This window comes from Vulpes vulpes, chromosome 15, assembly GCF_048418805.1.
Source record: "Vulpes vulpes isolate BD-2025 chromosome 15, VulVul3, whole genome shotgun sequence".
In the NCBI taxonomy this organism is placed as follows: Eukaryota; Metazoa; Chordata; class Mammalia; order Carnivora; family Canidae; genus Vulpes; species Vulpes vulpes.
This window is the reverse complement of record NC_132794.1, coordinates 81,736,666-81,751,552: the sequence shown is the minus strand read 5'-3', so window position 1 is coordinate 81,751,552 and position 14,887 is coordinate 81,736,666. Positions and strand designations below refer to the sequence as shown.

At 41.6% G+C, this 14,887-nt stretch overlaps 1 protein-coding gene across 1 annotated transcript; it reads right to left on the bottom strand.

The window, feature by feature from the left end:
- Positions 1 to 533: 533 nt before the first annotated feature.
- On the bottom strand, positions 534 to 11,771 carry IFIT5 (interferon induced protein with tetratricopeptide repeats 5). The gene is made up of 2 exons (XM_025990484.2): positions 11,008 to 11,771; positions 534 to 3,561 (listed from the first exon to the last, which is right to left on the bottom strand). Exons 1-2 carry the CDS (start codon positions 11,010 to 11,012, stop codon positions 2,118 to 2,120), a joined length of 1,449 nt encoding a protein of 482 aa, XP_025846269.1. The 5' UTR covers positions 11,013 to 11,771; the 3' UTR covers positions 534 to 2,117.
- Positions 11,772 to 14,887: the final 3,116 nt, after the last annotated feature.

Here is a 14,887-nt window from a genome sequence, read left to right as displayed (position 1 = left end):
GGTCTTTTTTTTAAATCCAAGACTATGAAATTATCTCTAAATATTTTTAAATTTTAGGAAGGCAAGCGCAATTAGTGACAAAATTTAAAGTTATTATAAATATACTAATTTTAGTTCAGTATTTTATAGTTATATTTTTCATATGCTGATTTTATACTTTCTTGGTATTTATGACTTCTTATATATTGGTATAATATCTAGTGAATTTTAAAGTCACTTAATAAACTTTAAAGACTAAATATCTAAATAGAGGCTTATAGTTGTATTGTTGTTTTGATATCATAACTGTATTATATTGTGTGTGCCTTCCCTACTTGGGAACATAACGTCAATTAGAACATTAATCCCAATGGAGGAAGGTGACTTGCTGCAAAATAAAATATTTGCTACAAAATGTGACAAATGCTTATACTGATCAGTTAGGACTTCAGTCCTGAATTTCTGAAATACTTAAGTATCATTCCTTTCCTCATTCTTCCTTCTCGAATAAACAATGAAATGAGTAAAATAAACAAAAACAGCAGAGACTTAAGTAAAGCAAACTTTTAAAACATTTAATTTATGAAATACATTGCAGTATCCATGTATGTTTGATTATGCATAGAAAAAATATCTGGAAGGATACAAATTAAATTGTTAACAGGTTACCACCCATGGGGGTGTAGAATTAGGGAAGGGCAAGGGGGTTCCCTTTTGCCTTTAAACTCATATGCATCTGTTATGTTTGAAGTTTTACAATGAGAATTCATTACTTTTATAATAATAATAGAAAAAAAATTTTTTTAGTAACAAGAAGTAAAAAAACACATAAAACATGTATACAGTAGTTTTAAGAGCTACATTAGAGGTATAGAGAATTAAAGCACATGGCACACATTTCCACTAATACTGTGGTGGTAAATATAATTGTGTAGTCTATAATCAAAGAAACCACATTAGAGAAGCTATTTTTAGCAACATCCCATTTAAAAATGTCCCCTGGGATAAGAGCCCTTAAACAGTGACCCTTCCAAGATGGTATTAATACTGAAAGTAGGGCTTAACTATTCCTGTGGGATCTATCGGAAAACATGTCATTCTGAAAATCTTAGACAAAAGAAAAAGCTTTACAGAAGTAACTCTGGAATACTAAAACAGTTAACCAAAGGCCAGAAATTGGGAGTATGAGAATGATCCAGTCCAGGCCTGAAACCAAACCATGGAAATTTTGGTAATCTAGGATGTAGGTTAGGAACATCTATATTATCCATTTGTTTATCATTTCTCCCAATTTCTCAATTGACCTGCTTTCTATCTCAATGATTTTAACCTAAAAATACTGGAATTTTAATGGGAAGGAATAAAATTAATTTCATCTAGATTAGTTCAGGTTCATTCTTCCTGTTTTAAAAAAACCAGAGAAACTTACATGATTTTCCATTATTCATTTTTTCCCCTCATAACTATTTCTAGCTATTTAATGAACATTTTGAGAGATACTTGTGATTTCTCATGGGTTGCTTAAATTCTGTATTTGAAGAAATCTTTTTTTTTTCCTATGCGTTTTTTTCCTCCCTTTTTTGAAGTCACCACAGATGACAAGCTTTTTATTGTTAAGAACTTTTTTCTTTCAACAAAGTGGATTCTTTAGGTTACTATCAGGTTGATGGTTAAATTCTCATCTAAGTCAGAACATCTATAACTGGAAGGGCCCATGTTTTGCAAGCTACCTAGTTAAGAGCTTAACTAATAGGATTTTGCATTCCTGAAAGATTTTCTTGACCTAGGTGTCAAAGGTTTATGCAGAATTATACTCACTGTGTAATATGGGAAATTTAACAATTTAATAGAAAATTATTATAAATAGTACAGATAAAGAGTATAAAGTCATAATGGCCATACCATTTTTAAAAGTTACAATAGCTGAAAGGTTTCTGTTTCTTAATGGGTTATATTAATTAAGAAAAAAGAAAACAGCAAAAGATTCATCATTGCATATATATAAAATATTTAGCATGATGCTTGGTATATAACCATTAAAAAAAAATGGCTCTGTAATGAACAACGGATTAAAATAAAAAAATATAATGACCCAAAATGGAGAGAAAAACTTAGAACTAGTTTCCTAGAGTATGTATTTAAACAGAAAGTCGAAGCTCACAGAGAGCAGTAAGGAATTCTGCATTTTCTGGATCTACCTTTTGGGCCCTCTCATAGTATTCAGCAGCTTGCCTCTTTTCTCCTTCCAGCTTATATACAAACCCTAGGGCACTTAAACTCTGCACATCTGAAGCATTGTGACCAAGTCTCTTGATAGCCAGTTTCTTCAGAGCACTTGCCAATTTGGTGCGTAGGGATGACCGGTCTTTGACCTTTAAGGCTTCTAAATAATGGTGGATAGCAGTACTTTCTGATTTTCGGTGAAATTCCTGAAAGCGGCCATAGTGATAGTGGATCTGATGTTTGTGATCATCAGTTATGTTCTCCAGACGAAGGGCTTTCTGGAAAACGTCTTCAGCATTGCTATACTGGCCTCCCTCAGCATACATGTTGGCCAGATCCGTGTAGGCAAATGCAAACATAGAGTCTCTTTCCACAGCTGCTCTGAAATGAAATATGGCAGATGTAATCAGCTCATCAACTTTCATTTTATCCTTTCCTTTAGGTCTGTTGCGTGTGGCCTTCTTGATTTGGATCATTTGTGCCCTATAGCAAAGTCCCATCTGGTGATGCAGAAAAGAAGAGGTTGGTGTCACTTCCAAGGCCTTTTTCAAAAGTTCCAGAGCTTTGTCCCAGGAATTTTTTCTCCTGTAGAACTTGGCTGCATAACGAAGGACATATGGTTGGGCTGATATCTGGTCCAGGATTTCTTCAATATACCTTTCCCCTTCAGCTTCTGCATGTACATCTTGAAGCTTTAGTGCCAGAAAAACTTTAATGTAGGAGTTATCTGGGTTCAGGGTAACAGCTTTCCTCAGAGGGCCCAGGGAAAAGCTCTTTATAGACCCCTCTCTGTCAGAGTCATCCAGCCGATACACTGTGATGGCATAGCCAATGTTAAATTCTGGATTGTCGGGTTCCACTTCCAAAGCCTTCTCAAAAGCCGCTTTAGCCTTTTGGTAATACTTTCCTCCAAATTTCAAGAGTGCCCACCCTTTTTCACAGTCAATCTCAGGACGCTCCAACTTGTAGTTAGAAGGACTGGACAACTTCTTGCAAACATTCCCTATCTTGTCTATATACTTCTGAGATTCTTTGAGCTGGTCCATGTGATAATATACCCAGGCATAATTTCCCCAAGTGACCAAACTTCGTATTTCCTCTTTGTCTGAGTGTTCTCGCCGGATTATTTCTTCTGCTTGTTCCAGGCACTTTAGAGCATCTTTATTTTGGCCTTTTAGGTGTTTCACATAGGCCAATAGGTTATAAAGAGTGAGTCTGGATTTTGTGGTAAGAAATTCAAGCTGTTGCCCAATTGTATCTTCCACATCAAACAGATCAATGTCTTCCTTAAGTAAATTCCACGTAAAGTGACATTCTAACTCCAACAGAATGCCCTTCAAGGATTCCTTAGGAATTTCACTGTGAAAGACAAAATTCCCGTTAATTTTGAAGAAATGAAGGAAATAATCTTTAAACCTTAAATACTGTTTTTTGCGTAACAACAATTCTACCTTTTATTTGATCTTACAGTTCAAACACTAGTTCCCTGTATCTTTATATAGGCTTCCTTGGTGTAGAATTAAATTCCAGAAATATTCTCATTATGTACTGCAAAAGCAGTTCTGAAGAGATGACAGGGTTTTCTATGTCGCAGGAATCTATTTCCTTTTGGCAGTCTTTAGCTCACCAGTGCCTTCAATTTTTACTGAAGGGAATTTTAAATGTTTTATTTACTTAACTTGAAAATTAAGAATAGTAAATATATACAGTCAATGCTTAATATAAAAATTCCATTCCTATATTATGAGTAGGAAGGGGGAGAAGAAGAGGTGAGAAATAAGAAAAAGAGTACACTAAAGGAGACACAGAAGCCACACCAATGTCATTTTTGCAGAGGAGAAAGAAAGGGAAGGAGAGAGGGATGAAGGAAAAGAAAGGAGGAAAGAGGAGAAGGAAACTCCATAGAGAGAAAAAGGACAGAAAAGGATAGTAACTGGTATACTAAGAGATGGGGAGAAGCATAAGTTTGAGATAGGTAAAAGGAGAGTAACAGATTTCCAGAAAGATGGGGGAAAGGCACAAGGAAATTAAGTAAGCTTATTAGATTCGATATAAGTGCCACATCTTTTCAACCTCTGGGGTTGTGGGCAACTATACTTATTATTACCTTAACACTGCTCTTAAAATTCACTTCACAAATATTTGTTGAGCTCCCTTTGTGCAAGGCACAGTATAATCTCTGCAGGGCACAATGGAAACACTACCTCTGAATCTACAAAGATAAAGGAGGAAGGAAGGACAAGGAAATGTTTATTCATTACTGAGGCCCTTTTATGTGCAAGATCTTCTAAATAACCCTGGGTATGTAACTGTGAACAAGACACAGCCCTGCTTATGCAGAGCTTTTAAGTAAACAATTATAATTCAGCATAAAGTTCCATGGAAGTGACCCAGGAAGTGCACATAGTCCAGTGCAGTGGACATCCGTGGTTTTTACCTGGTGAGGATCCTTTCTTTTGGTTTCCATTTCTGGAACATCTTCTCCCTCTACTCTTAGTCTATGTAATCTGAAATGGACTGTCTACTGTTTAGTCTGGGAAGGCACATGATATTCTGGCCATTCCCTGGTCCCAGTGATTTATTCAGAGATAGTCCAATTAAAATATATTTTTGTTGGGATCCCTGGGTGGCACAGCGGTTTAGTGCCTGCCTTTGGCCCAGGGCGCGATCCTGGAGACCCGGGATCGAATCCCATGTCGGGCTCCCGGTGCATGAAGCCTGCTTCTCCCTCTGCCTGTGTCTCCGCCTCTCTCTCTCTCTCTCTATCATAAATAATGAATAAAAATTTAAAAAAAATTAAAATAAAATAAAATATATTTTTGTTGAAATGGGACTTCGATGGAACTATCTCTCTTCCTTCCAAAGGCTTCTATAAGCTTGGGTTTGCTGGTGGCCATCTTTCCAAACTTGGCAAGAGTCACCCTGCCTGAGAAAGAATCTAATATAGAGGAAAGCAGAGCTTAGGAAGATAAACTGCTCATGACAGTGACTAAACAGTCTTGCCTGGATCACCCTGTCCACCCCTGCCCCTTCTATTTACTTAAGGAAATTACCCCCACACACACACCTTAAGCCACTCTAAATTAGGTTTCTACTGTCTGCAACTGACAAAATCCTAATTAACATTCTTGGTTTTATTTATTTGTTTTGCCAATAGCAATAGCATGGCACTCAAGAAGACATTCTTAGGAGCACCTGGGTGGCTCAGTCAGTTAAGTGTCTGTTTTTGGCTCAGGTCATGATCCCAGGGTCAGAGAATTGAGCCCTGAGTCTGGCTCCCTGCTCAGTGGGGAGCCTGCTTCTCCCTCCCCTTCTGCCCCCCCCATGTTGCCTGTGTTCTCTCTCTTGTGTTCTCTCTCTCAAATAAATAAATACAATATTTTTAAAAAGGCTTTCTCAGTCTACGATTAACCATAATTAAGGAACGTACAGAAAAAAAAATTCCTTAAGGCTTCTCAAAAAGAGGAAAATGCCCTAATTGTGGGATGAACAGTATACAGGGCATGTGTGTATGAATGTGTATTTATTTCCCTTTCTGGTGCATACCAAACACCCCCCCCTTGTATGTAAAATATAAATATATAGTCATATAAATGTTTATAGAACTATGTAACAGTGCCATCAAAATATTCATTGAGGGGAACCCTGGGTGGCGCAGCAGTTTAGCCCCTGCCTTTGGCCCAGGGCGCGATCCTGGAGACCCGGGATCGAATCCCACGTCAGGCTCCCGGTGCATGGAGCCTGCTTCTCCCTCTGCCTCTGTCTCTGCCTCTCTCTCTCTGTGTGTGACTATCATAAATTTATTTATATCAATAAAACCAAAATATTCATTGAGCACCTCATGTAATATATGCCATGGCATATGCTAGGTAATACTATAGTTGTAGTGGACAAGTTAGAAAATGGCTCTTTCTTCATGGCAATTCCATTCTGGGCGAGGAAAGAACTAAAGGAGTTGAGGCAAAACAAATATGTAAACAAATCAATATGAAAAGAAATGGGCAACATAATGCCAGATAGTAGTAAATGTTAAGAAGGAAAAAAAAAATCAGAATAACGGGATTAAGGGTAGTGGCGGTTATGGGAGGGGGAGGGGTACGTTAGTTATAATTATGAAGGATCAACTTTTGTAGAAAGGGACAATTTGAAGTAAGAGCTCAACAATGAAATGGAGGCAATCATAAAAGATCTGAGGGCAGAATGATCTAAGCCACTGCTTCTCAACCAGGGTGCTTTTGCCCCCTAGGGTATATCTGGTATGTCTAGAGATAATTTTGGTTGTCACCACTAGAGGAATGCTATGAGCACCTACTGGGTAAGGGCAGGGATGCTGCTAAATATCCTACAAAGCACAGCTCAGTACCAACAACAATGAATTATCCAGCCCAAAATGTCAATAATATTGAGACTGAGAAACCCTGAGACCAGTGAGTGCAAAGGCCTTGATCTGAGAACAAACAGGAGTGTTCAGGGGACAGAAGGAAGAAAAGTGTGGCTGAAGCATAGTAAAGAGGAATAGCAGAAGATGAGGTGTAGTACTAGGCAGGGACAGATGATGCAAGGTATGGTAGTCCATGATAAGGAACATAAATTTTACCCTAAATTTCGAGATGTCTAAAGCGAAGATGCCAAGTATGAAGTTGGATATTAATGAATAAACGACTGAGGAAACCACTGAAGGAAACTTTTTAAGTAGGAAAATGATAATGTTTGATATAGGTTTTAAAAAGAAATCCCTCTGTCTACTGTGAAGAGAATGGATAATGGAAGGTCAAGGGAGGAGGCTGGGAAACTGATAGGGAAGCTATCTATTCAACCAAGAATTACTGAGACATACAATGTAGAGGGTACTATTCTAAGTGTAAGGATACACCAATGAACAAAACATAAAAAACACCCTGATTTCATGTAGCTTATATTCTAATAGGGCAGTGGGTGTGTCAAAAAAAAAGACCAAAAAATAAATAAAAATATATAGTATGTGAGATTGTAATAAAGAAAAAAATAAAGCAGAAAAGAGAAAAAAATGAGAAGTTGGCAGGGGAGTCTGAGAAGTAGTTAAAATTTAAAGAGCATGACCAGAGGACATTTCCCTGAAAGAGACATAAAAGCAGCTGTTGAGGAAATTCAAGGAGAGATGATTCAAGTTTACACTATAGTTCTAGTGGAGGGTTAGTCAGGACTGGATTGGTTATACATGAGACAGAGCTGACAGGTCTTTCTGATGGATTGGGTGTGGAGAGGGCCATAAGAGGGAATACCCCAGGATGATTCCTATGCGTTCGACTTCAGGAAATGGTAGATAAATCAAGAACACTATTTGGAAATGTTAATTTTGAGATGTCTAAAGCGAAGATGCCAAGTATGAAGTTGGATATTAATGAATAAACGACTGAGGATAAAAAGGAGTGAAGTTGGGATGCCTGGGTGGCTCAGCAGTTGAACTGGCACTGGCGTGATCCCAGGATCCAGGACTGAGTCCTGCATCAGGTTCCTTATGGGGCGTCTGTTTCTCCCTCTGCCTATGTCTCTGCCTCTGTGTGTGTGTGTGTCTTTCATGAATAAGTAAATTAAAAACAATTTTTTTTTAAAAAAAGGAGTGAATTTAGAACTAAAGATATAAAATCAGGAGTCACTGACATGCAGATGAACTTTAAAACCACAAGATCTGGAATAAAATTACATAATGACTGAGCATAAACCGAGAAGAGGGTTTTCAACTAAGCTGTAAAACACTCCCAAGTTAAGCAGACTAGAAGGACCAGGAAAGGAGGCAAAAAACAAAAACAAAAACAACAACAACAACAAAAAAACAAACAAAAAAACACAACAATGAGGGAGCTGGAAAATTAAGAAACCGGGTATCAATGAAAGCCTAAGGAAGAAAATGTTTGAGATGAATATTCAATGTGTAAAATGATTCTAAGAGACTGAGTAATTGAGGACAGAGATCATTATTTTGTCAGGAGTAAAGCTGAGGAGGACCATGATAGGTGTTTCACTAGAAAGGTAGGGATGAAAACAGTACTGGAGTGGGTTGAGGGGATAATATTTGGTAAAGAAGTGGATATGGGGAATAGAGGCCACTCTTTCAAGAAATTTTACTAAAAGAAAGTAGAGAAATAGAGCTAGAATGTCAATTGGCATCTCAAATAAACATATGCAATCCAGAAATCTGGATTCCTTGAGCCTGTTCTTCCCTCAATCTTTTTTGGCACCTCTTAATTCCACAGGCCAACAAATCCAGGAGTAATCTGATTCCTCTTCTCTCAACCTCTCATCCAATCCAAATGGAAGTCCTGTTAATTCTACCACCCAGTTCCCATCCACTTTCCTCCAATTTCTACTGCTGTTTTACTAGTCTAAACCATAATTACTTTTCCTTTGAGCTGGGGTGAAAATCTGGTCTCCCAGCTTTGACTCTTGATCCCTTCGGAGTCCTACTATACTTCTGAAAATGTAAACCAGATGATGTCAGTCTCCTGCTTAAAATCTCCCACTGGCTTCCCAACACCCTTAGATATTAACCTAGCCCTTGCCGTGCCCTACAAGTTCCTAAAGAACTTGGCCTTATCTGTCCAAACTTTTCTCCTTCTACTCTTCTCATTCACTGTGTTTTGGACATACTGACTTTCCTTTCTCAAACATATCAAGTTTCAAGGACTTTTCTACCTGTTGTTTTTACTCGTGGAATATTCTGCTTCTAAATCTTTGCATGAGTGTTTCTTTCCTGTAACTCAGGTCCAATATTCTCTACCCAGGCTACTCATAGCAGAAATATTTAAAATAGACCCTTCCATTCGAGGTCACTCTCTTAGCCCATTAATTATTTTATTTTCCTTGTAGCTCTTAACACTTTCTGAATTGTTTTAGTCAAATATCTATTGCTTATCTATTTCCCCCATTTAAATGTACGCCCCATAAGAACTGGGACCTTGTTCTGATTTTGTATTTTTCACTACTGTGCCCCCAGCACTGCGTTCCTGGAATCTATTATTGAGCTTCTATTAACAGAAGCTCAATAAATAAACATTATTAGAATAACAGTTAATAGAAGCTCAAAAAATAAACATTTGTTGAATGAATACAATCATATACTGGCAGTTTCTGGTATGTCCTAACCCAGGCTTAGCATAAAAAGTACTGGATTCCAGATTAGGGGATTCTTACTAGTTGTTTACCTCCTGCTAATGCCTCCCAACTCTCTCCCATTTCAGTCTTCCCTATCCCACTTGTCTTTATATCTTGGCATACTCTGTGCCTTCATGTTTGGATTCTGAAAATACGTTTTGGACTGTTTCCCATGGTCCTGACTGGGAAATCTGGTATGACTGTCCCTTTCTCTGGTATAACTGCACCAAACTCATGGGCAAGCCTGTCCAGATCCATGGCAAATGGGCTTATCATACATCTGCCCATTCAAAGAGTGAAATGAACATCTACTTCTGTTGTGAACTTTTATACCAGCCCAGCTCAAGGATGATGATGAGGGCTGCCTTAAATAATATGAATGTGGGTGTGAGATCTCAAGGGGATAGTGTGCCTTACCCAGGTTCTGTGGAATTTATGCACAACTGGATGCTGTGAGAAGTTTTACCTTTTAAACTTTGCTTAATTTTTAAACTCTGTCTCTGGGAAGCTGGCAGAGAGAAGCTACTGTATCTGAAGAGGCAATATTTATCTTTAGAAAATTTTGGTATTTTTGGCAGTTAGCTCCCCAAGTTGGGTCCACTCCCTTCCAGCCTATCTGCATACACATACAGTGCACCTACCCTTTCCTCCTCCTTTCTTCAGGCACACTTTTTTCAGGCACTTCCTACAAATGTGAGAGGTGAAGCCCGGATTACATTTCTTTTTCACTTAAAATAATAATAAACAACATTTGCAAATATTAAGCACTAAGCAATCAACTAAGCACAGTCCCAAGGCTTGGAGGTCATTAATTTGTACAGATAAGCAACAGACTCGGAGTTGAAGCAACTTTGCTTTGGATCACCCAACTAATAGGTGTTCAGAACAGGATTTAGAGGAAAGAGCCGCCTGCTTCAGGAGCCCGGGACCTTACCCTCTCATCCCTTAACTTACTAACTGCGGACGGTTCACCCAGCAGCAAAGGGCAGGGGGCCAGTCTCTGGGGACACAAGGCGGGTGAGAAAAAGGCCCCCCTCACACAAGGCAGTTAAGGAGACCCCCTAAAGTAGCGGACTGGGCGGAATAAGGAGAATCTCAACGCGGTACAAAGGCCGCTCACAGGAAGGGAAGAACTCAGACCCAGGAATCTGAAAGGCAAAATGGCAGTAGCCGACCTAGGTGGCAACTGCAGGGCTGCGGCCGAACCGTGTCGGCCCACGTCGGGGGAACGGCAGCTGCGGTCCCGGCGAGGGGGGAAGGCGACGCGCCTCAGGAAGCCCGTGCCACGTAGAGGCCGCCCGGAATGGCCCCCGCGGGCGGCGGCCAACCAAGCACGCTCGCCGCCTCCCAGAAGAGCGGCAGGGAGGGTGGGCTCCCGGGGCGCGTCGCCGGCACCCCCCACCCTATCCGCCCGCCCGACCGCCGACCGCCGACGCCCGGAAGGGATGCGGCTCCGGGGAAGCGCGCGCTCCGCCACCCCCTCCGCCAGGCCCGGCCCCAAACGCCCGGACCGGGACAGCGCCCTCGACGAGCGCCCCAACCCGACGCCCCGCTGCGGGCGCGGGCGGCTCGGCCCCCTGAAGGGCCGCGGCACTGCGCGGGCGACGGCAAAAGAAAAACACGGGCTTGAAACAAAGGCCGACGCGGTCGGGGGCAGAAGCCGGGAAGCCTCACCTCATGGTGGCTGCGCGCTCCGAGCGGTCCCCTCGGGCTTTCTCCTCAGGACTGCGATCCCGGCCTGCGGAGCGGCGGGCGGGCGGCCGGGCGGGCGTGTGCGCGTGCGCGACCAGTGCGGGCGGGCGGCGCGCGCTTCCCGCGGGGCGTCTGCGGCGCGAGGCCTGGGGCCAGACGTTGGCTTTGTTACACGCAGGACCCGAGCGGGAAAAGGAAACTGGAAAGTGAATCTCATCTCGGACTAGGCGGAGTCCTGCTCCAGGAAACGGAAACTTCTGCGGGAGCGGCGTGGGTCCCCGGCCGCCGAGAAGCGGGGGGCGGGGGGCGGGGGGCGGGGGGGGGGTGCACGCTGACGGAGCTTCGGGTGCTTCTGGGTGGAATTTGCCCTCAGGACTTTGGCCTGGGCTCTCACCCAACCTTTTTTTTTTTTTTAAAAAGGAGGCTGTTATTTTTGTTGTAAAGGGTGACAGTGATGCTCTTTTCAGCTTTCTGCATCCTAAGCTGAAACTGAAGTCCTTGCATTTTAAAAGTTGATTGGTGTTGCCAAATAGCTTTGCGAAGAAGTTTACACATTTCTACTCCCAATTGTGTGAGACTGCTCGCCTTCTGTGCCCTTACCAACCATACTCACCACAGTAGGATTCTAGCAAACACGGGATTGGGCTTGGGAATCCAAGCAGAAAATACTAAATACCGATGACCCGAATTTCTGTTCCCCTTGAATTCAATCATTCATTCGTTCGACAACTTATATTGGACAACTGCTAAGAACCAGACCTTGCTCAAGGCACTGTCAATATAGTAACGATGAAAACAGAGGACCTACTCTCCAGGAGTTATCTTCTAGTATGGGAGATAAAAATAATAACAAATGAAACATTGTATGTCAAATGGTGCTATGGAGAAAAAGCGAAGAGAGGTTCGGAGTCAGGGTATTTCCTGCTAGTATAAATCTGCTGGTAATAGCTGGTTTCACCGAGAAAGTGGCAACTGAACAAAGATCTGAAGTGGGTGAAGGAATGAGCACTGCAGACATGGAGCTAGGGAAGAAAGTTCCAGGCATGGGAAACAGTAAGTGCAAACCCACTAAGGTGGAGCACACTTGCCCTGGATGGTATGGTTAGAGTGGGAAGAGCAGGGGAAAAGTTCTAGGAATTGAGATCAGAGAGGTAATGTGGTGCACCTAAAGACTATTGTAATGTCTTTTTTTTTTTTAAGATTTTATTTATTTATTCATGAGAGACACACACACACACAGAGGCAGAGACACAGGCAGAGGGAGAAGGAGGCTCCATGCAGGAAGCCTGACGTGGAACTCGATCCCAGGTCCCCAGGATCACACCCTGGGCTGAAGGTGGCGCTAAACCGCTGAGCCCCCCTGAGCCCCCTGGGCTGCCCTGTAATGTCTTTCTGAAGCAGGAAGCCATATTTTAGAAAAGGTACTGAATGGTTCATTATGGGTAGAAAAATAAACACAGAGTTTCCTTCTTACTAAGGATTTAGAAAAATTTAATAGTGCTCCAGTAATTGAAAATATTTCCAGTGTGTTAATCATGTTTTTTCTTCCTTGTTCCTACTTCTTTCCCTTCCTTTCTCTTAGCTGTATCTGGGCCAAGAGATCACCTTTGCTTATTAAGGTTTAAATGGGTAGCAACTAAGCAATCAGAGGTAAACATCAAAAGAAAAAGAGATCTTGGTTATCTACCTATATTGTTAAGAATTCAAAATCAGAAAGACAAAAACCATCTGTAAAAAAATTGAAAGAATATACACTTTCAGGATTGAAAGGAAACAAAGACCTGACTGTTGAGTGGGTGTTGAACATGTTAAAATTATTTGATGGAATTTATATATCAATATTTCTTTCCACAGAATGTTGGATTGGATGTGTTCTTGGGAGAATCAGTAGTGCATTGTCTTTTGTATTTATTCTTATCAAGACGTAAAACACAGCAACAAAAGAAATAGGGAAATAGAAAGTGAAACATGGCAACTGATCTAAAATCTGCCTGAGAAACTGAAATAGATGAAGTCAGGGTTTCCCGACCTTGGCAACTGTTGACATTTGGGCTGCATAATTCTATGCTGTAGAAAACTGTCTAGTGATCTTTAAGAAGCATCCTTATGTATATATACCCACTAGATGTCAGCAGCACCCTGCAGTTGTGATTTAAAAAAAAGTTATCTCCATAATTTGGCAAAAGCAACTTTTTTTTTGCTCAGAGGCACAAAATCCTCTCCTCTGTTATATCCCTCCCCCAAGAATCACTGCTGTAAATAATACCATCATGTATATAACTAATTTGTTCCAATTTGTCTTCAGAGCACAGCCTGAAAGACGTAGGAAGTGGACTTCAGTTCAGGTAGGAAAAGAATGATAATACAGATAAAGAGCAGTTGGGGATGGTACTGGAGTTCAGGAGGACACCTGCAGGAAAGGGTGGATATCAAAGGGAATGTCCCAGAAGGCCTACTCCCTTCAGCATAGGCCCCAGAGTAGAGTTGGCTGTATCACATTTGGCCTGGCTGGGGACAAGCTACAGAGCTGTGGACTCAGACTGAGAGTGATTTATTCAAGCTCGACAGGCTACAGCTAGGGGACCTGAGTCCCATTGTAATTCCAGCTTTCACAGCATCATAGGAATGGAGACATTGGTGGTTGGGGTGATCCCCAAAGAGCTGGAGTTTGCAGTGGTATATTGGCTGCAGTTAGGAAAGACTTGGGCCGGAATACCTTAACAATAGTGAATGGCAGGCACTGTGGCTTGGCCTGATTGAGGAGTCCATGAGAGATGCCCCGTGGGCACTTGGAGAAATTCTTGAGTGGGGGTAACTTTAAGGACACAAATGAGGTTCTGTCCGTCATTTGCATGGGAGTAACAAGCCCATGAATTTCAGCTGTCAGTTTAAAGAGACCACTTGTTGGGCAGCCCCATGGCTCAGCGGTTTAGCGCCACCTTACAGCCCAGGGTGTGATCCTGGGGACCTGGGATCAAGTCCCACATCAGGCTCCCTGCATGGAGCCTGCTTCTCCCTCTGCCTGTGTCTCTGCCTCTCTCTCTCTCTCTCTCTCTCTGTCTCTCATGAGTAAATAAAATCTTTATAAATAAATAAAGAGACCACTTGTTAATGCCTGGAGGTAGTCATGTGTAAGCCTGGCAATAGTATTTTCTTTCTTTCTTTTTTTTTTTAAGATTTTATTTATGTAGAGAGAGCATGTGAGCCAGGGGTAGGGGCAGAGAGAGAGTGAGAGAAAATCCCAAGCAGACCCTACCCTAAGCACAGAGCTCAACATAGGGCTGGATCCCATGACCCCAAGATCATGACCCAGGCCAAAATCAAGAGTTGGACATTTAACCGACTAAGCCACCCAGGCACCCCTGGCAGTGGCATTTTCAATACTAAAGAGCATCTGTTTTCCTGGATTTGATGCTTCTTGTCATTCTCTGTAAACATCCAAGCTGTCCCACACTTTAGAGCCCCAAGAAGTGCGGAGAACTCTCCCAGAGTAGGGAGGGATGGGATAGAGAGATGGGTTAGAAGACACTCTAGTAACCATAATCTCTGGAGATTGTTAAACAGGCCTCACATAAACACATCACATAATCCAGGGAAATAACTTTGCATCAATGAGCTCTGCTTTCTGGGTGCAAGTGATGTATAGCAATACCTGAGAAGAGTTGACTAACTGTCCAACAGATACTTACCTTTAATATTTCTCACTCTAGGACAGTTGGTAATGGTTAAACTCATTTTAGCGTCACACAGCCTGCTTCTCCAAACCAAGCACTTTAGAATATCATTCTTGTTAAATCTAATAAGTCTCTTGTTTTAGTGATAAACAAGTTGGGAAGATGGCTTCTACCTGACTCTGATGCCT